At 44.9% G+C, this 27,424-nt stretch overlaps 2 protein-coding genes and 1 non-coding gene across 3 annotated transcripts in view; 1 reads left to right on the plus strand and 2 right to left on the minus strand.

Annotated features, from left to right (window-relative positions):
* Positions 1-535: 535 nt before the first annotated feature.
* Positions 536-22,366, minus strand: LOC138961971 (protein OSCP1-like). The gene is made up of 10 exons (XM_070333654.1): positions 22,165-22,366; positions 21,650-21,804; positions 18,179-18,346; positions 10,454-10,534; positions 9,572-9,675; positions 7,313-7,438; positions 6,583-6,655; positions 4,683-4,804; positions 1,428-1,494; positions 536-815 (listed from the first exon to the last, which is right to left on the minus strand). The coding sequence occupies exons 1-10, from the start codon at positions 22,274-22,276 to the stop codon at positions 705-707; spliced, it is 1,119 nt and encodes a 372-aa protein (XP_070189755.1). The 5' UTR covers positions 22,277-22,366; the 3' UTR covers positions 536-704.
* LOC138963360 (5S ribosomal RNA) lies at positions 16,844-16,962 on the minus strand. Its single transcript, XR_011454821.1, has one exon. It is a non-coding gene; the product is annotated as a 5S ribosomal RNA (ribosomal RNA).
* Positions 22,367-22,415: 49 nt separating the features above from the next.
* Positions 22,416-27,424, plus strand: part of LOC138960879 (24-hydroxycholesterol 7-alpha-hydroxylase-like) — a 17,319-nt gene continuing 12,310 nt past the window's right edge. Inside the window, exons 1-4 of the mRNA XM_070332515.1 lie at positions 22,416-22,642; positions 23,687-23,822; positions 24,182-24,325; positions 25,914-26,008. Of these exons, the coding sequence (XP_070188616.1) occupies positions 22,421-22,642; positions 23,687-23,822; positions 24,182-24,325; positions 25,914-26,008 (597 nt within the window). The 5' untranslated portion in view covers positions 22,416-22,420. The remainder of the gene's footprint in view (positions 22,643-23,686; positions 23,823-24,181; positions 24,326-25,913; positions 26,009-27,424) is intronic.

Raw genomic sequence — 27,424 nt, forward strand, 5'->3', positions numbered from 1 at the left:
CCAAGACGATGGACGGATGGGACACGGAGGGAGGAGAGGTGCACTGCGACATAAAAATTATTTCTATAACACTGTATGTATTCATAGTAGAATTACTACAATCGTGTGCTTGCAAATCATCAGCCAATCGAAGATTTTTTGAATAACTCTGTTGGGTTTGTATGGGTTATGGAAGAGTGACCTTTTCTTGACAAACCTCGTTCGAATATTGGAGAGGCCAATCACAAGCGAGGGGTATGAGGGAAACATGTGCTTGTTTCCACGTGTTTCTGACTGACCCCTCGCTAGTGATTGGCCCCTCCAATATTTGTACGAGGTTTTGCAAGAAGAGGTCACTCTCCCACAACTCTTACAAACCAGACAAAGTTATTTTTGGAATTCGTCTATTAATTAAAGGTAATTTTGCGTGAGAGTGACCCAATCATGACGGCACAATTACCATATAATACTCTCAACACCTGGAATGTTTAGAAGAATACTCTATATACTCTGAGGGTCGTGTTGGTAAAAAACAACAACAATCAAACAAACAAAAACACTTTTGCACTGCATTTTGAAGTAACATTCAGGAAATACACTTTTTTGGTAGCTTTTGAGTCATGTGCATACAAAAGTGCCATTTGAGAACCAGAATAATCTGATACTACTGTGCGTTGTGCAACACATACAACACAGACACAGGTGGCTATGGGAAATGAGGTCAGTTAATTAGCGCTGTCCATCAGGTCGAGAAGGTCACTGTCACCTGCACCACCAGCACCCTCGTCAACACTCAACTCTCCCAGGATCTTGGTCAGCTCAATACTTCGTTGTTTCTGAGAAAAAAAAAGAAAAAGCAACAATGAAATATTAAACATGGATAGTCATCACCAGGATTTTTGTTTTAAATACAGTAGAACCTCGGATTTGCTGTTCATAACCTCTGCAAATTTACCTCCATTTTAAGACTCCCTCTTTTTTAAGACTTGAGTTTTTGTGTATTACCAGTTTACACTGTAAGGAACCAGTGACTTTAACCATCAACTGACATACTACTGAACATTTAGTTTGACAGATGTATCTACAAACAATGGGATCGTTGCATTCCTGTGCTTGTTAAAGCTTGGCGTCACAGGACTCAAACCAGTTACATGACAAATCAAAGGGACATGAAAGCATAGTGAACATCAAGAGACAATCACATTAGTCTGCAGAATGGCTGATAATAATCTGCCTGGTGTACGGAAGTGCATCCAGAGTAAAATACAAAATGAACATACATTTTTGGAATGTACGAAAAAATCATCCAAGGGTAGTAAACGCACTAACTGTGATTATTCTCAACAACTGTACCCAGCACTTTCATCATTGATAGACTACCACCACCTGTAATGGAGACAGTACTATTAACTACAAGAACGTGTGTCCAAACAAAATTCAATTGTCACCTTTGTTGCGTCAATTTTGACCACTTGAGATTCTGCTTCTTCAATGGGTTGAATGGTGGCTGCATGCCTGCACACAGGTTAATGATGATGATATATCACTGACTGATACAATATGAATTCAGAGTTATGACTATATAAACTGTCAAAATGAACTCTGTGAGAATGAAACTTTCTCTCACTGAAGCACTCTTAACAATTTTGCCTCATAAAATATGCTCATGAAAAGAATTGCTGGGCATCAAATAAGAATGTGAGTTGAGAACATAACATTTCTCATTTAATAGCTGTCATATTTTCTTCCACCACTTAATCTAACTTTCATGTTTGTATGTAATTTTAACACACAAAGAACAAGAAGGGAAAAGCCCATACGACTCACATGCTTGACCTTGACCTTTACATGACCTTGACCTTCAGCTAAACCTAGCAATGACATCATACACTAAGAACTGCTTTACACATTTTTCCTACCAAAATACATGTGACCTTGACCCAGGTGACAGAAAGCAACCAAGGTCAAGGTCATCCAAGGTCATGCAACACAAAGCTGTTAATTCAAGACATAGGAAGTACAATGGTGCTTATTGGCTCATTCTACCATGAGACATGGTCACTTTTAGTGGTTCACTACCTTATTTTGGTCACATTTCATAAGGGTCAAAGTGACCTTGACCTTGATCATATGTGACCAAATGTGTCTCATGATGAAAGCATAACATGTGCCCCACATAATTTTTAAGTTTGAAACAGTTATCTTCCATAGTTCAGGGTCAAGGTCACTTCAAAATATGTATACAATCCAACTTTGAAGAGCTCCTGTGACCTTGACCTTGAAGCAAGGTAAACCAAACTGGTATCAAAAGATGGGGCTTACTTTGCCCTATATATCATATATAGGTGAGGTATTAAATCTCAAAAACTTCAGAGAAAATGGGGAAAATGTGAAAAATAGCTGTTTTTTAGACAACATTTATGGCCCCTGCGACCTTGACCTTGAAGCAAGGTCAAGATGCTATGTATGTTTTTTGGGGCCTTGTCATCATACACCATCTTGCCAAATTTGGTACTGATAGACTGAATAGTGTCCAAGAAATATCCAACGTTAAAGTTTTCCGGACGGACGACTCGGGTGAGTACATAGACTCACTTTTGCTTCGCATGGGAGTCAAAAATCATATTCATAATTTACCATTCTATGATAATATGTAAAATATGTACATGAAATTGTTTGTAAATGAAATTTTCCATAAAGTATAACTAAATTAGCTTTCTTGTTTTTTGATTGTTTAAAAAATAAAGATAAAAGAAATTTTAATAAAGTAGATGTGTACTGCCGGGCAGTACATACCCCAAGCGAAGTCGTCCATATGTGTGTACATGATTCTCTCTCTCTCTCTCTCTTTCTCTCTCTCTCTCTCTCTCTCTCTCTCTCTCTCTCTCTCTCTTAAAATGTGTCATCGATGACGTGTTTTCATACTTGCTAATGCGGCAGGCTAATCATGACGTCAAATTGAAACTTCTTGAAGTCTCTCAGAAAGGGACATGAAAACCATGTGGGGGTTACTGGTTTGGGCTGAAAAAAAACCCAACTCCACCTAAAATTCAAGCGCCTATGGGGCTGAATTATGCAGCATAAATTGTGAAACATCAGGATATCTCACACTTTCAATTCTGCCATCATGTCAAATCTGACAACAAACCTACCCACAAAATGTCATAAATATCGCTGTAGAATTGAGACTTAACGGTTTTTAACTGCCAAAAATAAGTTTTTTTGACTGGAATAGTTTGTCTTGAAATTCAGTTTGGGACAACGGACCCACCCACTAAATTTCATAAAGATAGGTGAAAATTTAAATGTAACGGTTTTTAACTGCCAAAATTATGTTTTTCTTCTGGAAAAGTATGGAGTGAAAATCAGTTGGGGACAACGAACCTACCCACAAAATTTCATAAAAATATCGATGAAGAATTGAGATTTAACGGTTTTTAACTGCCAAAAATAAGGTTTTTTGTCTGGAAAAGTATGTCTTAAAATTCAGTTTGGGACAACGGACCCACCCACTAAATTTCATAAAGATAGGTGAAGAATTGAAATTTAACGTTTTTTAACTGCCAAAATTATGTCTTTCTTCTGGAAAAGTATAGAGTGAAAATCAGTTGGGGACAACGAACCTACCCACAAAATTTCATAAATATCGGTGAAGAATTGAAATTTAACGGTTTTTAACTGCCAAAATTATGTTTTTCTTCTGGAAAAGTATGGAGTGAAAATAAGTTGGGGACAACAAACCAACCTTTAAAATTTCATAAGAATCAGTGAAGAAATAGGATTTAACGATTTTTTAACGGCCTTTAAATCATTGGTGATGTCATCATAACCCAGTCGTTGTAGTTGTCGTCGTAGTTGTTGGTGTTGTTGTTGTCATGTTCGTTGTCGTGATTGTTGTTGTTCTCGTGTTGTTGTTTTTGTTGTTGTTGTTGTTGTTGTTGTTGTTGTTGTTGTCGTCGTCGTCGTCGATGTCATTTGTTGTTGTTGTTGTTATCGTCGTCGTCGTCGTCATCGTCGTCGTTGTCAGAGGTTATTTCTAAAGATTTCATTGATAGTCTTTGTTCTCGTCACCAAGACTTACTAAGAACAAGCTTGGAACAGCAAGAGTTCCAAGAACAAGATTAGAACAACTCATTACATCATTACCAGTACGTCATTTGTATTTAGAACACACTTTAGAAAAAAACTCTTCAGCTACAAACCAGTCACCCTCCCATGGCGGAGGTGTTTGTCTAAACCACTTACTGAAATGTTTTGAGGTTTAATGACCATACACATGTTGAACCGGTGAGTGTCTTCCGCTGCATAATTCGCAAATAACTATTTTATTAAAGTCCGCTTGAAACGCTCAAAGATGAAATTCCATGTTAAAAAGTGACAAAAGTTTCACATTTTCCCGTTGTAACAGCTTCCGATGATATTATATGAAAATTCTGATCCTCTGAGAGGATTCCCCGAAACAAAATCAGTTTGTACGCCTAATTTTAATAGAATTGTCCAAACAGTGTCGCTAATATTGTGCTAAAAGATGAATTCTAGAACAATGTCCAGACAGACACCACTTGGCAAAAAAATGTTCAGTGCTGGGAGATGAAAAAAAAAACTACCTCGCTACGCGCGGGCTTTGCCCGCGCTCCGCTTGGATAAAGTTATCTTTTAGTAACAGAAGCAAAATGCAGCTTGTTAGACTGCAGTCAACTTACTCTTCTTCCGAATCATCCTTGAAGAGGTTGAGGCGGAACTCAGACTTGGTGATGGAAGCACCAATCAGCTGAGACAGGAGGTCGAGGTGAGCCTTGGCCAGGGGGTCTGGTTGTGCCATGTCCTGTCACAAGATACATGCACCTGTTACATTTTCACAATCTTTGTAGATTACAAACCACATTATGTGTTTTCACAACTTTCAATGCAACTTTTCCGTGTGAACAATGTACAGCAGTCCCTGCAATGTACGGCCCCCGGCGTGAGCGGACACCTGACATGTACGGACACATTTGCTCCGCACGGAGTGTTTTCCTTCTATATTTGCCCCCCCTTAAACGGACACCTGCAAAACGTGGACGCGGACACTCATTTTCGGTCCCAACAGCAGGTCATACCTCCAATGTACGGACAGACCATCGTCAAATTTTCACCACAACAAAATCGATAACAGAGCAGTCCGGTTCTTGGTACAAAGATCACAGCCGCAATGGCGTGATGACAGTCACTGATAACTTGAGTGCACGTGTACCCATCACTGAGGAGAGGGGGGGGGGGGGGGGTAGTTTTGGTCAGGAGTGGAGTACATGCGAAGATGCCAACATGAAACTGCACTGAGCTCTTTATTCTTGGCTGTTGGACGTAAACAACAGAAACCACAGTCGATGAAGGGTCCTGAGCGAAAGTGAGTGAAAAACCGGCCACAGTTCTCAGCATCGTGTGTCTGTGTGTAACCTCTTTCATTGACAAGATACTCTTGTTTTCCCTCAGCCTTGACCAGTGAGTCGGTTGCCTAATCTATGAACCCTTCAGTTGTCTTGCTTTGTCAAAAGTTACGACACTGTCAACTGGTTTTGCTCTGAGTGAACAGTGCAGCTGGCCTCTCTGGCCACAGCCCCCAACAGTACATGGCTGGAGGGAGGGAGAGAGAGAGGAAGGGGGGGGGGGGGTGGAGGGTTAGCTGGCTAAACTCTGTGGGGTGTCCGGTGTCACTGCATGTCAGCAGGAAGAGCATTGGAGAGAAATAGAGAGGTGTACTCTTCCACACAATTTCCAAGCATCAGTTGTCACGGCTTGGGGTAGGCATTAGTGAGGGAGAATGGGAGCTGTGTTATGTACAGTGTATTTCCGACTGAAGAGTGAAAAGTCACTGCCATGCCACATGATCGGCATGCAGTCAATAAAGCCAGACAAGAAAAAAAATTGACATGATTATGACATGCAGCTCTATCTGCTGCTATTTATTCAAACTGGTTTTCAAGCTTATTCTTGCAAAGCATCTGCACACGCTCCTCTGTGCTGTGTTTGTGTGGCTGCTTTCGTATGTCAGTGCATGGTGAGTGTGTTCACTGCCTTGAGGATTTATTTTATCTCTTCTTTTCAACACTTTTCATACAAATCCTTTTTACAGAACGTTTAAAGAAGTATTAGGAGTTTATTGTTATTGTTTAGTAGTCACAAGAAGTGATTATCATAGACTCAATCCTGTTGTTTGTGTGTCTCTGTGTGAGTGTATGGGGGAGGGGGTGGTGTGGTCACCCCTCCCGTGACCGGACACCTGCAATGTACGGACAGTTTTGCTATGGCCCAAGGGTGTCCGTTCATGAGAGGGACTGCTGTACGTCTTTTGACACAAATTCTGACTGCTACATGAAATGAGAATCAGAAATGAGTACCAGGACTCACAAGAAAGAGGGAACTGTTGGATGCTTGTGATCATTTGTTTGAGTGTTGCAATTCTAAGCTTGCCGTTAACAGCGCAGCATGCTACGCTGAAAGCGTAACAGTTGGCAGCTCTGTTAGAGTTCCTACTATCTTGAGTAGTTTTTTTAGATTCATATGGTTTGTGTGAGTAACTGTAGATGTGCAAAGACAGTAAATGTGATTGCAACTCAAACTCACAATATCGGACACTGGAGCCGCCTTGCTTGTACTCCCCTGTACAGTTGTGTCCAGTGGACGAGCAGCAGAGTACCTGCAAAAGTCCATTATTTTGTATGTGCATGACAAGGTACTTAATAATCATTCATGCATAATTCTGTCTGGAGTACTTCGATTGTTCTTACTTGGTAAGTTTTTATGTTTAGGGTTGTTGTCATATGTTGTTTGGTTGTTTTAAGAGCAGATGAACCACACTTTTCCATCCATTGTTTCATTGTATGCATAGGACAATAAATTATCTTATGTCTTATGCACACAACCCATATCAGGGATGTTGCTAAGATTTTGTTTTGTGGGGCACATTTTTAAACTTTTTCTGAAGATTGCGTCAGTTGTTTGCGTCGCCTTTATCTCACTGAAAAAGGTGTCATAGCTCTGCCGTAATGACAGCAAAGTTTTCTGCACTTTGAAAGAAGTTTCAATGTCTTGCCGACAAAATGGCATCCGTATATAGGTAAACAGAAAGAGACGAGGGTACAAGAACAAGGATCGCCAATTCAGAATATGACAATGAAAGAAAATAATTTACCTTCAATTCTGTAATCTACAGGCAATCGTAAAAAAGAAAAAATACATGATCTCGTCGATGCATGAACACAAACTTCTTCTTGAAAAGTCTCCTGAACAAATACAAGATACTCTATATTAAACAACCTCTGTCATGTCTGTCTCAGACGGATATGTTACGCACATGTTAGTTCCAAGCTTGGTGACACGATCACCGACCATGTCAAAGGAACCTTCGTTGGCTGCCGGTACGTTTCCCGCGGGTGGTGGGAAGTTGGTCTCCTTGGCCTTACCGCTCTCATCAAACAGTCTGCATAAAAAAACATCAGTCATCATGTTTCATGATGCATAAAATAAAACGTGCAGAGCGGAAGATCCAACGCTTTGATTGCCTGTAGAAAATTGTGATTGTAAACAACCTTGCTCTGCCCAGTCAACAAAGATGCAACTGCAGCCAGAGCTGTTACGTCTTGTAAATTATATGCTTCTGGCTTTTGTATTTGTGTTTCTTTATCTCTCCCCCCCCCCCCCCCCCCCCCATCTGTTGTCTCCCCATATACAATGTACTCTCATGTACATTTGTCAAGGCAGTAAACCTCAGTACTAGCTACCTGTCTATACTCACAGACAAGTTTGACTGTACATGTATCGTCATTCTGTTGGCTACTTTCTAACACTGAGATTCCATTTCTTTCTGTGCTCCTTCCCTTCCTCCTAAACAGCGAGCATTCCAGAACCAACCTGAAAGTGCCAATGGGTTCGGTTCTATAAGGCAGCTGATTAGAGATGGGCAGTTAACCATAGACACGTGAATTAAGCATTATCTTATGGACTTTAACTCTTGGCTACATTACAAATTTGATGGCGCCAGGGGGTAGAGTTCTTTAAGGCAGCTGACCAGAGTTTGGCAGTTAACCATAGGCACATGAATTAAGCATCATCTTACGGACTGTAAGATTCTGCAACATTACAAACCTGATAATACCAGGAGGTTCGGTTTCATTGGGCAACTTACTATGAGAGATAGACAGATAACCATATGCACATGAATTAAGCATCACCTTAAGAACTCTTACTCTCTGCTACATTACAAACCTGATGGTGCCAGGGGGTTCAGTTCCATAGGGAAGCAGACCCCATATAAGCAGTTAAACATAGTTGCATGAATTAAGTATCATTTACTGTATGGTGCCAGGGGGTTCGGTTCCATAGGGAAGCTGACCCGAGATGGGCAGCTAACCATAGGCGTGTGAATTAAGCATCATCTTATGGAATCTTTCTCTCTGCTACATCACAAACCTGATGGTGCCAGGGGGTTCGGTTCCATAAGGAAGCTGACCCCAGATGGGCAGTTAAACATAGGCGCGTGAATTAAGCATCATCTTATGAACTCTAAGGTTTCTGCTACATTAAAAACGTGATGGTGCCAGATTTGGTTCTAAATAGCAGTTCAACATAGGTGCCAGTGTTGTTGCCAGGCCTCGGTCTTCGGTCTCTGACGCATTCCTTTTTGATTTGACACATTGGACCTAGCCTTGTCCGGTCGATGGACCTATAGTTTTTACGTTTTGGTGGTCAACTGACCGATACATATTCGTACAAGGTGGACAAGGTCTGCAATGAATGGAATGGGAGTTGCAAAGTCGGAAAACAAACCCCGATCAAAATGCTCATGTTCGCTACGACTACGAGTGAAAATGCACTCGGTGCCGAGTCCGTGTTTGTCGTCATTGACACTCGAGGCTGCGTTTACGGAAATACCCGATCCAGCCGGTTTACCTATTTACCGAAAACGGTGCAAACAGCGGAAAGTTCACCAATATAATACTACGGCATGATAATGCGAAGATCAGGCATGATCCCTACATTCGCAAACCGGGCACTGTATTGGAAAGGGTAGGCCAGGAATGTCAGGCTCTTTCTCCTCGCAAAGTTTATAAACAATTAAAACTAGGAAGTGACATCAAAGCAATGCCAAAAGGACTTGAAACAGATTCAGAATAAGAAGGATAGGGAAAAACGCGAATAGCCTGAAAATGTTGCACAAAAAATAGTTGCTAAAAGTTGCAACAAAGTTGTAAAAAAAAAAATATTTAAGTTTATATTTTACATTTAATGTGTACTGCCAAAAATCAGCAAATGAGCGCCATACACTAATTTCTGTGAGAATCAGATAATAAAGTGTTATCATTGTTCGAGGGCTTTATTGTCATTTTTGCGTAAAAAGATAGATTTAACTCCTGACTGTAAGTTATTTTGCATTGCATGTATCAAAGGTATGGCGGTACAATTTGGACCTATTGTTTTTTTAAAGCCAGGACATTTGGACCTATTGTTTTTTATTAGGGAGGTCCAAATGACCTATTGTCTTCTTAGGCTGGCAACAACACTGAGGTGCATGAATTAGGTATCATTTACTGTAAGTTTCTGCTACATTACAAACCTGATGGTGCCAGGGGGTTCAGTTCCATAGGGAAGCTGACCAGCGATGGGCAGTACAAAGCGACCATTGTTGTTCTGCACTTTGTCCTTCAGGAAGATGGACACCTGAACAATACAGATATATTCATGTGTACAGTATTGCTGGCATTTCTGTACACAATACTGCATTGGCAGCACAGTCTGCACCTGAGTTTATGTCTGGCATTAGTGTGTATACCCAGACCAATACACAGGTAAATGCCCACTCACAGAATTCTGCCAGTACCACTAATTTAGTTTTCGTTAAATCATCATTTCATACTACATTTTATGCTGCTATTTATCTGTTTGAAACAAATCAAACCTGGAACAAAAGAAAACACACACAGAAAAAGAGACACACACACACACACACACAGAGGTAAGCAAAAGCAACCATGCAGTCCCCATCATCATCCCCCCCCCCTTCCCACAAAATGTCTAAATACCTTTGTTATCATCCATGTATGTCATAAGCCCACACAAATCAATCAATCAATTCTTGAAAAGACCGGAAATTAAGGGGAAGGGCCGGGAGGCATTAAAAAAGAAAGAAAAAAGTGCACAGAGACAAATTACTTACAAGTCAATAGTCAATACCCATTTCCTACAAAGGAGCACAACGATGCTGTACGTGTGCACACAGCAATCGATCATACCACACTGCCGATACAGTGAACCCACCTTTTGGGACCCCCTGATTTAAGACTCCTTCTCTTTTAAGTCTCTAGGTTCTCTGATTTTCTGTTCAAAGTCGCTGTAAATTGACATCCATTCTAAGACTCTCTCCCTTTTAGGACTTGATTTTGGGGTGGGGGGGTCTTAAAAGGGAGGTTTCACTGCACCACAATTTTTTTTTACTGACCCGAATGTGCATATCTTGAAAAAAGCTAAGCAGCGTCTGTCTGATCAACTGGAAGTCTGCCTCAGGCAAAGAGGCGTAAGTCTGCACATGAAAGAAAAAGGTCACTAGTACACATCAATATGCCTGCACAGGGAGCAAAAATCACGAGTGCCCACAATCTCATCTGCTCTGGGGGACAGAAGCAAATCAGCTTAAGAGCTGCCTCTGTCAATTGAACTGATACTCTTTCTGGAAGGGATGAAAGGATCACTGTCTCGTGCGTAGTAATGTAATTAACACAGTCAGCCTTGATGGAAACAGAGGCCGGGGGTGTGGGTAGGGAATGAGAGAAAAAGACAGTCGGACAGACAGAGAAAAAGAGAACGAGAGTGGAACACATTCCCATTGAAAGTGAATGTAAGGCTTCTTTTTAAGCCTACTGTCTATATGATACTTACCGAGACAGTACTATTCTTGCACATTATCTATTATAGGCCGAAAAAATTGGACAAAACGCCGAGTGGGTACAATTATCTCCCATAACCATGCGCCACCGTGGATCCCAAGCACTGTCCGAGTGCTTCCCCCTTACAGGATGTAGGTGGCGCGTCCTCTTTCTTTATGAGCTGCAGACCCTCAAAAAGCCCATAACATATCAAGAGGGGAGGCGGGAGGGAAACTCTAATAGTACTGTCTCGGTAAGTATCATATAGACAGTAGGCTTAAAAAGAAGCCTTACAGTCAATATAACACTTACCTCGACAGTACTATTCTTGCACAGAATACCAGAGTGGTGTGAGGGTGATATGTAGAGTATTAAACTCCTTAATCAAAATCACTTAAATCCAAGGATTAAGATACCCAGGCAATTTTCTAACAGTACTACCGTAAAAGAAAATATACCCAAGAAACATACCTTAGACTGACGTGACCATGCTGGCAACCACTGCTGTGTGGTGAACTCAATGTCAAAGTCCAGGCCACTCAAAGCTTGAATACCACTGAGTCTACGGCAAGTGGCTAAAGCGATGAGGAACAATTAGTCTTAAAAATCAGCAACTTGATACTGATGCCTGCCAGGGGTTCAAACTCATTGCTACGCAGGAGTTTGAGGACCAGAAAGACATCCCCTTTGGGAAATGAAACCCGAGGTTTAGACACCGCTGCATTGCTAATACCCGAAAGGACATTAGCGATGAGGGAGGACCTGATCAAGTGTTCAGGTCTGCGACCAGTAGCGGCCGCAATCGTGGAAGCGATGGCAGATCTGTATCCAAGAAGAGTCTTAGAAGAAAGACTCTTCTTTTGATACACTTCCACCAGGAAGTTGGCCAAGTCCTGTGTTGAGGGATAAAGCGGCTTTATCCCCTTGGACAAGGCGAAGGTGGCCCAAGCTCTCCAGCGGAGAGCTTAAGTCGTAGAGCTGATTAGTTGATCGCCTCTTAGCGTTCAAGGAAAACTCTACTGAACTCTTGTGCAATCCTAGTGCAAGCAGTTTGGAGCGCACAAGAGCCATGCGGTCAAGCACAGACTCTCTGGACGTGGATGAGGGAGGCATGATCGAGGCTGGAGCAGACCTCCCCCGTCCAGATCCAGAGGTAGAGGGTCTACGTGGGTGAGACCGCGAAGATCTGGAAACCACGGAGCTGTTGGCCAGTAAGGCGCGACCAAAATCAGTCTTGGTCGTTCCTGCAGATATTTTGCCAGCACCCTCGGAATCAGAGATGTCGGGGGATAGGCGTAAGCATCGAGGAGCCTCCACAAGAGAGTGAATGCGTCCAAGTGGAACGCATTCATGTCTCGAAAGGGGCTGACGTACCTGGGAAGCCGAGCGCTGAATCGAGTTGCGAACAGATCGATCAGAGGACGGTCCCACCTTGCCCACAGACGCTGTAGAACGTTGTGAGCGATGGTCCATTCTGTGGAGAGAACCTGATCGCCCCGACTGAGAATGTCGGCCAGGGAGTTCAGTTTCCCCGGAACGAACTGGACTGACATCCGGACCTGATTGGTCTGGCACCAGAGCAGAATCTCCTCCGCCAACAGGGAGAGGGACCGAGAATTGGTGCCCCCCTGGTGGCGAAGGTAAGCTAAGCATGTGGTGTTGTTGTCCCCGTTGAAAATCAGAGGGGCCAAGGACAGGCCGAATGGGAGGGCCCGAAACTCGAACACTGTGCCCTCCCAAACGAACCGGAGCAGATGTCGGTACCCCGGGGCCACCAGGATGTGGAAGTAAGCATCCTGGAGGTCCCAGACATGGCCCAATCGTTTGGCCGGATGGCCAACCGGACCGACGAAGGGGTTTCCATCTTGAACTTGCACCTGTGAAGGTACAAGTTCAAGGTGGAGAGGTCCAACACCGGCCTGAACCGGCCGTCCTTTTTGGGGACGGTGAACAGGCGGGAGCAGAACCCCGGAGAAGGCGAGAAAGGGGGTAGACCGCCTTCTTCTCGACCAACGAGTTCACCTCGTCCTGAAGAGCCTGCCATCTGGCAGGGTCTCGAGGAGGGGGGAACGTCCAGGGTAGAGCGGACAATGGAGGTTGTGACGACAGCGGTAGAGAAAACCCCGACCACACCACCCTCAAGAAAAACTGGTTGGAGACCAGTCTGCCCCACATGCCGCGGGCCCGAAAAAGGGAACCGACGGACGAAAGAGGGGCAACTTGAGGGGGCGTCAACGTAGGGCCGGGACTCACTGAAAATTCTGCTGGCGGGCAGGCGCAGGCTTGCGACCACCCCCCCTGGTGGTGCTGCTTCCCCTTACCTGTCTGAGCACCCTTCGTCTTGCTTGGGAACGCAACAGGCGCCTAAGAGGAGGAAGAAGGAGGCAGTGAAACTGGCTTCTTCTTCTTCTTCTGAGGCTGGGAGCTGGAGGTGACTGTAGCACTTCTCTTACTCCCCGCCGCCGTCGCCGAAGCAGCGAGGCCAACCATAAGAGAATCAGTGTTCCTCTGGCGTGTGGACTCCACCACAGAACGAACAGTGTCCGGATGAAAGAGGGAAGAAGGCTGAGGAAACGTGTTCCTCAGACTCTTCCTCATATCCGGAGGCACTATAGAAGTAGGCAGAAAATGATCACGGAACAGGGCCAATAAAGTGGACCCGTGTTCCAATGGCCAATTCTGCCGCAGACGTCACGCACGATCGCACGGCATGCAAAGCCCGATCCACTCGAACCGTGTCAAGGACCCGAGTGGAATCGGACTCTGCCCGATCGGGAGGGTCCAACAGTGTGGACAGCGTGCTCATCCATGTCAAGGCCTGTGATTGGGCCTCGACTGTGGAAGAAACGGTGGCCTCAAGATTGTGGAACGAAGCAGAGCTCAGTTCCACCTTCTTGACCGAAGGCACCTCCCCAACGAACACATCACCGTCAGCCCCACCCTAAACACTCGAAGTCTGGAAAGGGAGAGTTCGAGAGTCAAAGGGAAAAGGGAGGGACGAAACAGATTGGACACGAGGAAACAGTGGAGGTGCGCCTCCCGAAGGAAAGCATGGCACTGAACCCGCGTCCTCCCGAGGAACATAGGTCGCGTTTACACGTGAATCTGTACTCCTCAGGCGATGTGCTGCCGCTTCCACCGTGGCACTAAGACTAGGGTGGAACGCGAATTGCCGGCGGACGGATCGTTCATAAAACGAGCCGCCGGCAGACGCGGCGTGAGCCTCCCGTGCCCGGGCCGAAGCGGACTCAAAGGACGAGAGGGCGTCTCAGGGAAGGACGTCCTGAAACTGTTCAAACGTCCTTCTAGCTGTGCGAGGACGAGCCTCCTGCCTCTCGTCCTCAGACCCCGGGTCCACGTCCTGTGTGTCAACACTAGACGACATACGCTTAAGAGAGGCATCCGTGACGTCAAGACGCCGCGTGATGTCTGTCATGTACTGTTGGAAAGTACGAAGCATAGCTTCGGAAGTTCCATCAGAAACCGGCAAGGGTAGAGGATCAGTGTTAACCTCAGGGCGACCCTGATCCTCCTCCCTATCGTCCTCCGACTCACTCTCCTCTTCACTTCCCGACAACTCCTCAAAAGCAGGAGTGTAGGGAGCTTGAGGGGGAAGAGCCGAAAGCGATGAAGCAGGCTGTGAAGAAACGCCCACAGAAGCAAGAGGCCGCGAAGACCCCTGCCCCAAAGACGAAACGTCTCCAGCAGCCGAAGGGGGAGAAAAACAACAACCCTGCGACTGTTGGGTCAGCCCAGCCAACGAACCCCCGCTATTTATAGACTGAACAGGAACCCATCGGGTCTGATCAGAAAAGAAATGGTCCGGTCCGGTCGGGGGTGCCGATCCGGTCCGGTAAGGTGGTCCGGTCCGGTGCCGTACCATCCGGAGGTCCCGTTCGGCACCGAACCATCGTACCCACAGAAGTGTTCGGGTGGTTAGGTCCGGACGTGGACATACCGTACCATCCGGACCCGTAGGTCCGGTGGTCCGGTATGGTCCGGTTCGGTGCCAGACCATCCAGACCAACAGAGGTGGTCGGGTGGTCCGGCACCGGACCATCCGGACCCGTAGGTCCGGACCCGTAGGTCCGGTACCATCCGGAGGTCCTGTTCGGCACCGAACCATCGTACGCACAGAAGTGTTCGGGTGGTTCGGTCCGGGCGTGGACGTACCGTACCATCCGGACCCGTAGGTCCGGTTCGGTGCCAGACCATCCGGACCAACAGAGGTGGTCGGGTGGTCCGGACCGGTCCGGTAGGGTGGTCCGGACCGGTCCGGTAGGGTGGTCCGGTGTTCCGGTCCGGTCCCGTACCATCCGGAGGTCCCGTTCGGCACCGAACCATCCGTACCCACAGAAGTGTTCGGGTGGTTCGGTCCGGACGTGGACACACCGTACCATCCGGACCCGTAAGTCCGGTATGGTCCGGTTCGGTGCCAGACCATCCGGACCAACAGAGGTGGTCGGGTGGTCCGGTCCGGACCGGACCACCGGTCCAGTACCGGACCATCCGGACCCGTAGGTCCGGTCCGGTCCCGTACCATCCGGAGGTCCCGCTCGGCACCGAACCACCCGTACCCACAGAAGTGTTCGGGTGGCTCGGTCCGGACGTGGACATACCGTACCATCCGGACCCGTAGGTCCGGTTCGGTGCCAGACCATCCGGACCAACAGAGGTGGTCGGGTGGTCCGGACCGATCCGGTAGGGTGGTCCGGTGTTCCGGTCCTGTGGTCCGGTCCCGTACCATCCGGAGGTCCCGTACGGCACCGAACCATCCGTACCCACAGAAGTGTTCGGGTGGCTCAGTCCGGACGTGGACCTACCGTACCATCCGGACCCGTAGGTCCGGTGGTCCGGTTCGGTGACAGACCATCCGGACCAACAGAGGTGGTCGGGTGGTCCGGCTCGGACCGGACCACTGGTCCGGTACCGGACCATCCGAACCCGTAGGTTCGGTCCGGTCCCGTAGCATCCGGAGGTCCCGTTCGGTACCGAACCATCCGTACCCACAGAAGTGTTCGGGTGGCTCGGTCCGGACGTGGACATACCGTACCATCCGGACCCGTAGGTCCGGCATGGTCCGGTTCGGTGCCAGACCACCCGGACCAACAGAGGTGGTCGAGTGGTCCGGCCCCGACCGGACCACTGGTCCGGTACCGTACCATCCGGACCCGTAGGTCCGGTGGTCCGGTGTGTTCCGGTTCGGTGCCAGACCACCCAGACCAACAGAGGTGGTCGGGTGGTCCGGTCCCGACCGAACCACTGGTCCCGTACCGTACCATCCGGACCCGTAGGTCCGGGGGTCCGGCAAGGGCCAGAGGTACTGTCCCGCACCGGACCCTAAGGTCCGGTACGGTCCCGTACCATGGGTCCCGTCCGGACCAAACCCGGAGGTCAAGTCCAGTCGGGACCCGTGGGTCCGGTTCGATCCCGACCCGTAAGCCTGGAACGTTCCGGACCCTTGGTCCGGACCATCCGTCACCCGAACACCAGACGCTAAGGAATGGCGTGGGGTCAAGACGGTCCGGTCGGAGGTGTCGGTCTGAGCAACAGAAACAATGTTCCCGTCGCCCTGACCATTCGACAGAAGTACCACGTTCTGTCGAACACCTCCACGTCCAGTAACTAGTCGGCCGGAGCGTCTTATCAAGAGGGACAGCCACCAGTCACACGGACGTCAGAGGGAACCGTAGTAGCAGTGGTCGTAGGCACGAAGCCTGAAACCCCTGCCCCCACAGGACCGCCCTGAACGGGGTCAATTCGCATCCCAACCCCAGCGGGGAGGGAATTCAGAGACCCCGTCATCTCCTCCGATCTCCCCCCCCCCAGGAGGCCGAAACTACTGTCGAAACAGCAGCAGACGACCCAGCGAGGGAGTTCAGAGGAGGACCCGTGTCCCTCCTGGCTTCCACAGCGGTGGAAACCGAGGAGGGCACAGGAGAGGCACCGGAAAAGGAAGATTTTAATGCCAACTGCACCCGGTGTTCCCAGGCGGTCACCCATCCAAGTACTAACCGGGCCCGACGTTGCTTAACTTCGGTGGTCGGACGAGAACCGGTGTTTTCAACGTGGTATGGCCGTTGGCTGTCAAAACCTGAGTCTCTCCAGTAGCCCCTAGATCGGATTCACCAACCCCCAAAGAGGGTTGGGAATCGACCTGCCCCCGGATTCGAGCCAGGGAGGAGAAGGAAACCTTCCCCCCAGGCTTGAAACCGGGAGGAGCTGAAGCCTGAGACTGAGGGCCGGACAACGGCGTCGAAGGGGGGGGAAGCCTGTTCCACTGAAGGAGAAGGAGAAAAAAGCTTTTTCTTTCCCCTCGACCTTCCCCGAACCTTCGACGGCGCAGCCCCGCCCGAAGTCCCAGGCTCAAGCCCAGCCTGTTTGAGCAAGCTCGCATTGAGCTTGCTCAAACAGGCTTTCTCCGCCCTCCCTCGCCGAAAACGCAAAGCGTTTGGGGAGGGAGAGTCGGAGCGCCGAAAGGTCCCCTTCTCCGTGCGTAAAACATGACGCTGGGCGCCCGGAGAAGGGTTGCCCCCGGCAGACTCTGGTTCCGTAGAACCAGAGCCCAAAACAGGACGAGACATCCTACCTCGCCCTGTACGTACCCTTAAAGACCGAGAATTAACAAAATTCAAAGAAAATTTAGGTCAATACTCAAGTGAATGCGGCGAAACGAGAAGCAGACGACCGGTCACCACGAAGTAGGACGGGAGGCACGCCGAGTCCGCCACACAAAAACGGAGGCACAAGTTGAAGGAAACACAACGTAGCCTCAAGCCAGAAGTGGAATAACACACAATAATCCAACAGGTGATAGTCCACACAGAAAAGAAGCCTCTTAGTCCAAAATAATCCGGGAGCGTAGCAGAAACACAGCCGGTCTGACACGCGCAAAAAAAGAAAGAGGATGCGCCACCTACATCCTGTAAGGGGGAAGCACTCGGACAGTGCTTGGGATCCACGGTGGCGCATGGTTATGGGAGATAATTGTACCCACTCGGCGTTTTGTCCAATTTTTTCGGCCTATAATAGATAATGTGCAAGAATAGTACTGTCGAGGTAAGTGTTATATTGACCAGTAGATGTACAAATGATGTCGCCCATTTTGTTTGTAAAGACAATTCATTGACTTGATCAAAATGAACATATTGTTGGGTTATTTCAAACTCTTGCTCAAAACAGGTGAGCTTCTGGCAGTGTTACGTTAAGGTGCAATTCATTCCATCAGGCAAAACCCAATAAGACTGTATTCTTCATTTCTTATTTTACAAATTTGAATCTTAAACATTAGAAGCACTCACCTCAAGAAGCATCTTGTAAACATTTTCTACTTGCTGTCGCACAGCAGACTGAGCCTGAACGTATTTGCGCATAGCGTCCATATGATTGAGAGTGATGAGGAGAATGTCTTTTGGGCGCAAACACAGAGATACCTGGTACTTGAAGGCCATTGTCATCAAGTCGTACAGCTGAAAAGCAGAAGAAATGTAAACAAAGTCATTGTTTTTTTGTACTGCAAAACCTTGCTGACTATTCAGGAAGGGTACATATGAAGGGAAAACGGTTCGAAAAGATAAAGTCTGTATTAAATTGTATTTGTATTACAGTGGTACCTGTGATGAAAGGACACCCTTGGTACCAGCTAAACGTGTCCCTACATTGCAGGTGGCCTGTCATGACAGGTGTATTTGGGTAGAGATAATAGACAAAGGGACCCCAGAATGTGTCCTTTTAAGGGAGGTGTCCTCTCATCAGAGGGGCCCCACATCGCAGGTACCACTGTACTTAAAGGCCCAGTCTGCCTCAAATAGTTTACATACATGTACAGAACAATTTAAATCTTCTCACGAAAAAAAGCAATTTTAACCTTATGGAACACACTTGCAATAGCATGTAACAGCATAAAATGACACAGTTCGTTTTAATGGCTATTTAGCTTGCATAAACCACACACCAGATTTCGTGGTTCATTTTACCCCTGAGCCATCGTGAACCCGTGTCGCACACTTCCCTTTTTTTCACAATTTTGTCGTCAGTTTGTGATTTCAATGCGACTCGCTGTATCTGCAATAGCACGTAATTGTGTACCTCTGAATCTAAAATGCAACAAACGACTGCGAGTCACACGGACTTATCGGCGGCAGTTGGCTTCAAAGAAGCAAGCGATATACTGTACTTTCCGGGTGACAAGGCGCTTCGTTATCTAAGACGCACCCCCTTCTTTTTAAAAAAAATTGTAATCCAGTCACCCATTGGACGCAGGGGGCCGATAGGGCGCACCAAAATGACCCAGTTTTTGCCATGAGAGGTGGTTCCCCTGTCATATCTGAGAGAGGAAACACTTCCTGCATCGGGGTCAGTGACCGGTCAGTGACCGACTTTAACTGAGTGAAAATATGTGTGCTCTGTGCGTGCGGCCAGATCGAAGGCATTGTGATAGCTGGGTGGCCTTGTTAAAAGACACGACCTTCTTCCCAGGGGTCAATGACCCAGTTTTTGCCATGAGAGGTGGTTCCCCTGTCATATCTGAGAGAGGAAACACTTCCTGCATCGGGGTCAGTGACCGGTCAGTGACCGAGTTTAACAGAGTGGAAATCTGTGTGTGCGGCCAGATCAAAGGCAGGGCAGTACCTAGTAGCTGAAACATGCATTATCACAAGTTGTTTGACTGGTACTCAAGCGGTCTCTTTGATTTTTTTCGTATTTCATACACGGATTAGGCGCTTGGTTATACAAGACGCAGGGGTCGAACTCGAGGAAAAAAGTCGCGCCTTATGACCCGGAAAGTACGGTAGTAGAAAATCTGTCTGCTTGGGGAAACACGACCTTGCGTGAACTGCTTCCGGGCTCCCTTTTTTCAAACTTTCAAGTTGTACTGATCTTGTCTTGATGAAAAAAGAAATATTTTATGATTTAAGAATGTTTGTGTTAAAAGCTGTCAATTTATTATTTAGATTTTAAAAGTTAGTTCTAGCGCCAAAACGGCTGGCCATGCAAAAATAAATTATTTGAAAAATGTTCGCTCTTTACGGAGGGCACCTAGGATGTTCTCAAGCATTGAGTGTTTAAACGAGAGGGTGTTTGCACTGTGTGTAAAAGCCTGACAGTGTCTGTGACCAGAAACTGATGGTTTACGTAAAGCTCGAGTGTGCCTTTAACTTGAACTTGCTTACATGTCTGCCTGTTGATAACCTTTTCCACTGCATTCTCTTATTCTTTAACCATATTGTTCAAACAGTATTTTTTCTTCCAGTCTTGTGATTTTCTGCCCCTTTTATTCTCTCAAGAAAATGTGAAATCCACAACATGATATGGGTTTAAATAAAAATAAAAACTTTTGTGTGTGTGTGTGCACATTAATGGATCCTTTTTGCAAATAAAATAACTTTTTGTTCAAATCTAAGTGTCCATATAATCTCACAAGCATGCAGCCAAGGCTTTTTTCATGGCAATTAATTGTTACACATCTATGAAGACATTTCTGGTTAGGCCCCCCCCCCCAAAAATAGGTGTGGTTACGGTAACCCGACCTACCCTATTTTTAGGGGCCGACCCTATAACTTTTTATTACATTTGTCAAAAAAAATAAATAAAAATAAAAACGAGTGCAGAAAACGCAATGAAAGCGACAGCGCTCGAGTCGCACACTTATTTCCCTGTCGAGTAGGTTTAATTTGTACACATTAGAAAAAAAAGTTTAACAAAAAAAAGTGATTGCCTACCTTCCTACCCTATTTTTTGGAGCTATGTTACCTTAACCACACCTATTTTTTTTTGGCCTTGGTAATACAAGTTAATTAGTTTGACATATATATATAAACACACACAACACAATATATATGTACAAATGCATCCGGCCTGTACGTGTTGCAATTAAATCACAGATTATCAGCAAAAGAAACAAGTCGCGTGAGGCGAAAATACAACATTTAGTCAAGTAGCTGTCGAACTCACAGAATGAAACTGAACGCAATGCAACGCAGCAAGACCGTATACTCGTAGCATCGTCAGTCCACCGCTCATGGCAAAGGCAGTGAAATTGACAAGAAGAGCGGGGTAGTAGTTGCGCTGAGAAGGATAGCACGCTTTTCTGTACCTCTCTTCGTTTTAACTTTCTGAGCGTGTTTTCAATCCAAACATATCATATCTATATGTTTTTGGAATCAGGAACCGACAAGGAATAAGATGAAAGTGTTTTTAAATTGATTTCAAAAATTTAATTTTGATAATAATTTTTATATATTTAATTTTCAGAGCTTGTTTTTAATCCAAATATAACACATGTATATGTTTTTGGAATCAACAAATGATGGAGAATAAGATGAACGTAAATTTGGATAGTTTTATAAAAAAAATTCTTTTTTTACAATTTTCAGATTTTTAATGACCAAAGTCATTAATTAAATTTTAAGCCACCAAACTGAAATGCAATACCGAAGTCCGGGCTTCGTCGAACATTACTTGACCAAAATTTCAACCAATTTGGTTCAAAAATGAGGGCGTGACAGTGCCGCCTCAACTTTCACGAAAAGCCGGATATGACGTCATCAAAGACATTTATCAAAAAATGAAAAAAAAACCGTATGGGGATATCATACCCAGGAACTTTCATGTCAAATTTCATAAAGATCGGTCCAGTAGTTTGGTCTGAATCGCTCTACACGCACGCACCCACACACCACAACCCTCGTCTCGATTCCCCCCTCTATGTTAAAACATTTAGTCATAACTTGACTAAATGTAAAAAGATATCTGCATTCGATCAAAATTACCTTGTCCATGCTGGCAGCATTGAGGCGCATGATGGAAGCATGGGCCAAGCGGTCAAAGACAGTGCGCATGGCTTTCTTTGAGTACAGAGGTTGAGGTTTGAACAACTCGTCCATGAATCGTTTGTTAAACATTGTTGCAACAATGTCATTTAATACTGAAAACAGACATATAATATGATTTTATAGGCAGAACAGTATTAATGAGCACAATGTTGTAATTTGAAAGTTCAGAAATGAATGCCGGTGCATGCCTACATGACACGGCACATTGCACACGCTGAACTGAGGACGATCGTCTTGGCTCATAAGTTTTGAAGCCAGTACAAATGCGACTGAGAATGACGAGATATTTTCAGGCTGTACGAACCTGCAAACATAGATCATATTTTGATTTTATTGTAAATGTGAACAAAAAGTTTCAATCTTCACACAAGCAGAAAAAACCTCGTGCTCTCCGCCACACAAATCTGAAAAGTAAACACATTGAAGTAAACTGATCCGATTCTGCAACAAACCTTTTTGAGCTTTCTCTTGGGGAATATTTTGCGCTCGTAAACGCTGATCGAGAATATACATCATCTCTCCACCAAGATTGATGAAAAGAAGCGGCAGAGTTTTGAGCGACATTTTGCTCGATTGTCTGGTATCACAACACAGAAGTGGAATTCGCTGCTCTTCGTTCACGCAGTTGCCACTGAATCGTGCAGACGGCGTCTTCGATCTCCAAGCATTATCGCGCGAGAATACACGAGAACTTCGCCGCTCTCAAACATGGCGACAGAATCAGCTGAGCGGGGCAATGTCCATGTTTTACTGACAGCAGTTGTTCTGGGCCTCGTCAGCTTGCTTCTACAGATTTTTTGGAGGAGAATAATTGCCAAGAATGGCAGGGGTGATTCGCCGCCCATGCATACAGGCTGGTTTCCCTGGATTGGCTGCGCCGTGGAATTCGGAAAAGCGCCTGTGCACTTTATTGAGGCAAAACGAAAGGAGGTGTGTGGTCACGTGTTCTCCGCGCACTGTTTTTGTTCTTCCGGAATATGTGGGTTGTTTTCATGACAACTGAAAGAGGGCGTGAACTGCCACAAATAATATATTGTTTGTGTTTTTTTTTCTCCCCCATGTGCTTGCATTATTTATTTCAAAGACTAAAAGATTTGTGTGCCCCAGTTTCAAGTGTTGTTTGTTATAATATTTGTTTTCATTTAGTTTTATATGTTTTCTTCTTCTGGGAACCTGATACCTGGTAGTTGTTTTTCAGAAGGGTTGGGAGGGGTAGGTTTAACTAAAAAGAAAAGAAAAAAAAACTGAAAAGAAAAATCAAAAATGAAATAATGATAAGTATGTGCGTGTATGTAAGCTGAATGTGGTTTTATGTGTGTTGTGTGTTTTGTGTGTGTGTGTGTGTGTGTGTGTGTGTTGCGTTACACACATGGGTAGAAAATAATGTTTGTATCTGTTTCCGTTGACCAGACCAGTTTTTTGGTTTTTTTAATTGGTAAATAAAAAAGTTGGTTGGTACCTTTAATTTTGATTTAATTGTTTTCTTTTGATGATGGCTTTTAACTCATTGTCTCCCAGGTACGGATATATCTGTACCCACTCATATGGCTCTATCTGACCAGGTACGGATATATCCGCTCAGACTGTTAGCTTCAGTCGCTTCCTGTAACCGCTAACATCCATCTAACGCCTGCAATCCAGCGTGTTGATACACAGTTACGACACAGTTACTACAATTCTGGGTGACCTGCTACTGCACAGCTTGTCTCCGCTAAAAAAAACTTGGTCAACATCGGTGGCTTAGAAAGTGTTAATTGGCTGGAACTTGTGCCAATTTAGTTGCTCAGGCTTTCATTTCTTACATTTGTGTGTGTGTGTGGATATAGTTATAGTTCTTTGCCTGTCATTTTGTAAAAGAACATATTCTCTTGATTGAAAAAGAAAAGACAATTCACCTGAACTTTATTCTTTACAACATAACAAAGACAAGTTTTGCCACAATGCTACATGCAAAGTTGTTCTATGTGATTTCAGATGGGTCCAGTCTACACACTGCTGGTGGCAGGAGAACACATGACCTTTCTCCTTGACCCTGAAGACTTCCATCTCTTTTTCCAGTCACCCAACGTAGATTTTCAGAAAGCTGTACAGTTGCCTGTCCAGAGAGTAGGTATGTCATAATTAATCTTGAAAGTTAGATTCTAAAAGTTACTTCACTATTGCTTGAATCACAGGTCTTTTATGCTCAGAATCTGAATTAAGATCTCATCATTTTGAATGATACCATAATAATTGGAATCTGGAAACTGTAAATCCTATTTTGAATATTTAGATCTATGAATACTTGGGACATGTATAGATTACTTACTCTGAAATCAGTAGATCGAATGTTTGATATGTACAGTATCTATACATTGTCTCATTTGTGCTATCATTAATGATTAGAGCTGAATACTGGAGATTCATTTTGGTTTTGATTTTTAATTGCATTATCCAATGGTTAATAGTGGTTTTATTTTGCATCTACAGCTTCTGTGACAGAAGAGTCTTTCTTCACCTACCATACAAAAATCCATGACACCGTCAAAGGAAAACTTGCTGCAGGGCAACTTACCTCCCTTTACCCAAAATTGAGGCAAGGCTTTGCAGAGGGTTTAGATCACATAAAAAAAGGTGAGTTGAACATTTAGAAATGGGAATAAGTGAATATTACAGTACAGTGTATCACCAACGATTCTAGATCTATATAACAAGCCTGCACAGAGGTTTCAGTTGATTGAAAAATAATTTCCCTTGAACTATAATTTCCCTATTCAATAAAATAACAAAACCCAAAGTGAAAGACAGTATTCTTGTCATATTAACAATACAGAGCTCACCCTCATGTAAGTATTCTGTTTGTGACATGTGTATAACAGTGTTGTTGCCAGGCCTCGGTCTTCGGTCTCTGACGCATTCCTTTCTGATTTGACGCATTGGACCTAGCCTTGTCCGGTCGATGAACAGATAGTTTTTACGTTTTGGTGGTCAACTGACCGATACATATTCGTACAAGGCGGACAAGGTCTGCAATGAATGGAATGGGAGTTGCTAAGTCGGAAAACAAACCCCGATCAAAATGCTCATGTTTGCTACGAGTGAAAATGCACTCGGTGCCGAGTCCGTGTTTGTCGTCATTGACACTCGAGGCTGCGTTTACGGAAATACCCGATCCAGCCGGTGTACCTATTTACCGAAAACGGCGCAAACAGCGGAAAGTTCATCAATATAATACTACGGCATGGTAATGCGAATGATCAGGCAGGATCCATACATTCGTACATCGGGCACTGTATTGGAAAGGGTATATAGGCCAGGAATGTCAGGCTCTTTCTCCTCGCAAAGTTTATGAACAATTAAAACTAGGAAGCGACATCAAAGCAATGTCAAAGGACTTGAAACAGGTTCAGAATAAGAAGGAAAGGGAAAAACGCGAATAGCCGGAAAATGTTGCCCCCCCAAAAATGCTAAAAGTTGCAACAAAGTTGTAAATTATTTTTTGACCTATTGCTTTTTTAAAGCCAGGGCATTTGGACCTATTGTTTTTTTTTAGGGAGGTCCAAATGACCTATTGTCTTCTTAGGATGGCAACAACACTGGTATAAATTACAGCTCCGTCCATCCATGATATCGCGTGGTATTTTGTCGAGACTGGGTCAATGAATATGATGACGTCACTGGAGGCTCTGCCGAGAGTGACTTCATTATATTCATTCACCCCATCGAGACAAAATACCACGCGATACCATGGATGATTCGGAGCTGTAACGTATATATATGGCATGACCAAAGTAAGGAGAAGTTGTAGAACTATATTTTGTGTCAGTCTTGGCAAGGCGCAATTTTAACACTACGCTGGAACGCCGAAGAAGAAGAAGAACACTACGCACGAAATAAACGTTAAGTGATAACGTTGTGCGGGTGCTACCCACGTGCTGCACCTGTAAATTTTATTCAAGTTTTCCATTTACTTGTCGCTGCGCAAGTTATTTTGCCTAGGTCAAGGCCGAACTTTAGGTCTACGGAGAAATATCGCTGGATATTTTCTCACTAGAATAACAGAGACAAAGAAGGGAAGTCATGCTATATTTAATGGTATCATTTCCTTGCTTGTTTGTTATGAATGCAGTTCACACCCTTTCAGACATTCTTTACTTGAAATTATGCTGCTACGGTTTGTCAGGAATCTGAGAATGTATAACAATTTAGTTTTGGTTGCCAGGTGACTATGAGCTGCATGATGTTGTCCGTGGAGTGATGTACCGCACTGTTCTGGACAACCTGTTTGGTAAAGGTGTTCTGCCTACACTGGACCAGGTGTGTGATAAAATGTGTTCTTTGTGTGTGTGTGTGTGCAATCGTTTGCGCGTGTGTGCGTGCGTGTGTGCATGTGTGTGTGTGTGTGTAATCGTGTGTGTGTGTGTCTGGAAAGCTGTTTGGAGGAGCATGTGCTAGCGATTTGTGAGTGTGCATGCATGTGTGTGTGAAAAGAGAAAGAGAGAATAAGTAGAGGTTACATGCCGAGTCTCAGTGATTCTTAAAAATAATGGTCGAGGTTAGCGGATCATGAAAAATGCGAGCTTTAGCGAGCTTTTTCATGACCGCGAACTGAGACCATTATTTTTTATAATCACTGAGACGAGGTGTGTAACCTCTTTATTCCTCCTTTCTTCAGTTATTCAAAGAAAAGAGGAGTTTTTTTGCGAAAGTTTGATCGAATCCTATTCTCTCAACCAGTCAACCTGCGCAGGCGATCGATTAATGCGCGGTTGTATAGTTCCGTGCAAATCATTCCATTCTGTTAACACTTCTTGTCAGTTTTCCTATTTTGGGCTAAAATCAAGTACACAGATATGCTGTTATTCTGCTGTGGCGGCAAAGGCAGATATTGTGTGTTTTGTATATGTTTTGGTATCGGTTAGGATAATGTTCTTTCGTCAAATGGGACTAGCAGACGAACTTTTGAACCCGTGTTCCAACGTTAAAAACTGTATGAAGTTCAGTTTTCTGGGGAAAATAGTGTATGAAACCGCTTTATGTTGTTTAAATTGATGAGATGTGTGCATTTGGTTGCGTGTGATCTGTTTATTAAATGAAATATTGTTGAAAACTGACCGTCGGATTGCAGTCTGTTGTCGAAGAAACTGAGTGAAAAGAAGGGGAACTACTCTTGTCGCTAGACAAAGTATGAGTTACTTGCCTTGGGAAATTGCTTGTGATGAACGTCTGATCTAGATTCAGAAAACAACCGAACTCATGGATTTTATATGGAGATTCATGTGTTCAGGCCTGTAGTTGTTAATTTAAATGCGGTATGTTTGTATTGTTTGCTCCAGAGATGTATACTTCGTACATTAGAGCGTTCGGAACTTTTCAGTCGCAAAAAGTAGTACCGAAACAGAACAGCTTCTCAACCCATTGCACTATCGAGGATTCAGGCTGTTGCTGGGTCGTTATTTGTTTGGTTGCTGGGTCATTATCGAAAAATAACTACCCCTACAAGTTTACAGAGGTAAAGAAGCAGAGGGGGGAATAATACCATTTTTACCACCCACTCTAATCAGCGCTGCATGCACATGTAACAGGGTAACGCAGTAGTTCCCGTTTATAAAAGCAACTGCAGACCTTGAGCAATGAGCTATTTAAGCTCAACAATTCAATATCTGCTGTTAGGAAACCTGTGGGTTTTTAGAGAGTTGATTATGATCAGGTCACACCGCTGTTGGCTGAGGT

The sequence above is a fragment of the Littorina saxatilis genome, linkage group LG3, assembly GCF_037325665.1.
Source record: "Littorina saxatilis isolate snail1 linkage group LG3, US_GU_Lsax_2.0, whole genome shotgun sequence".
NCBI classification, from domain to species: Eukaryota; Metazoa; Mollusca; class Gastropoda; order Littorinimorpha; family Littorinidae; genus Littorina; species Littorina saxatilis.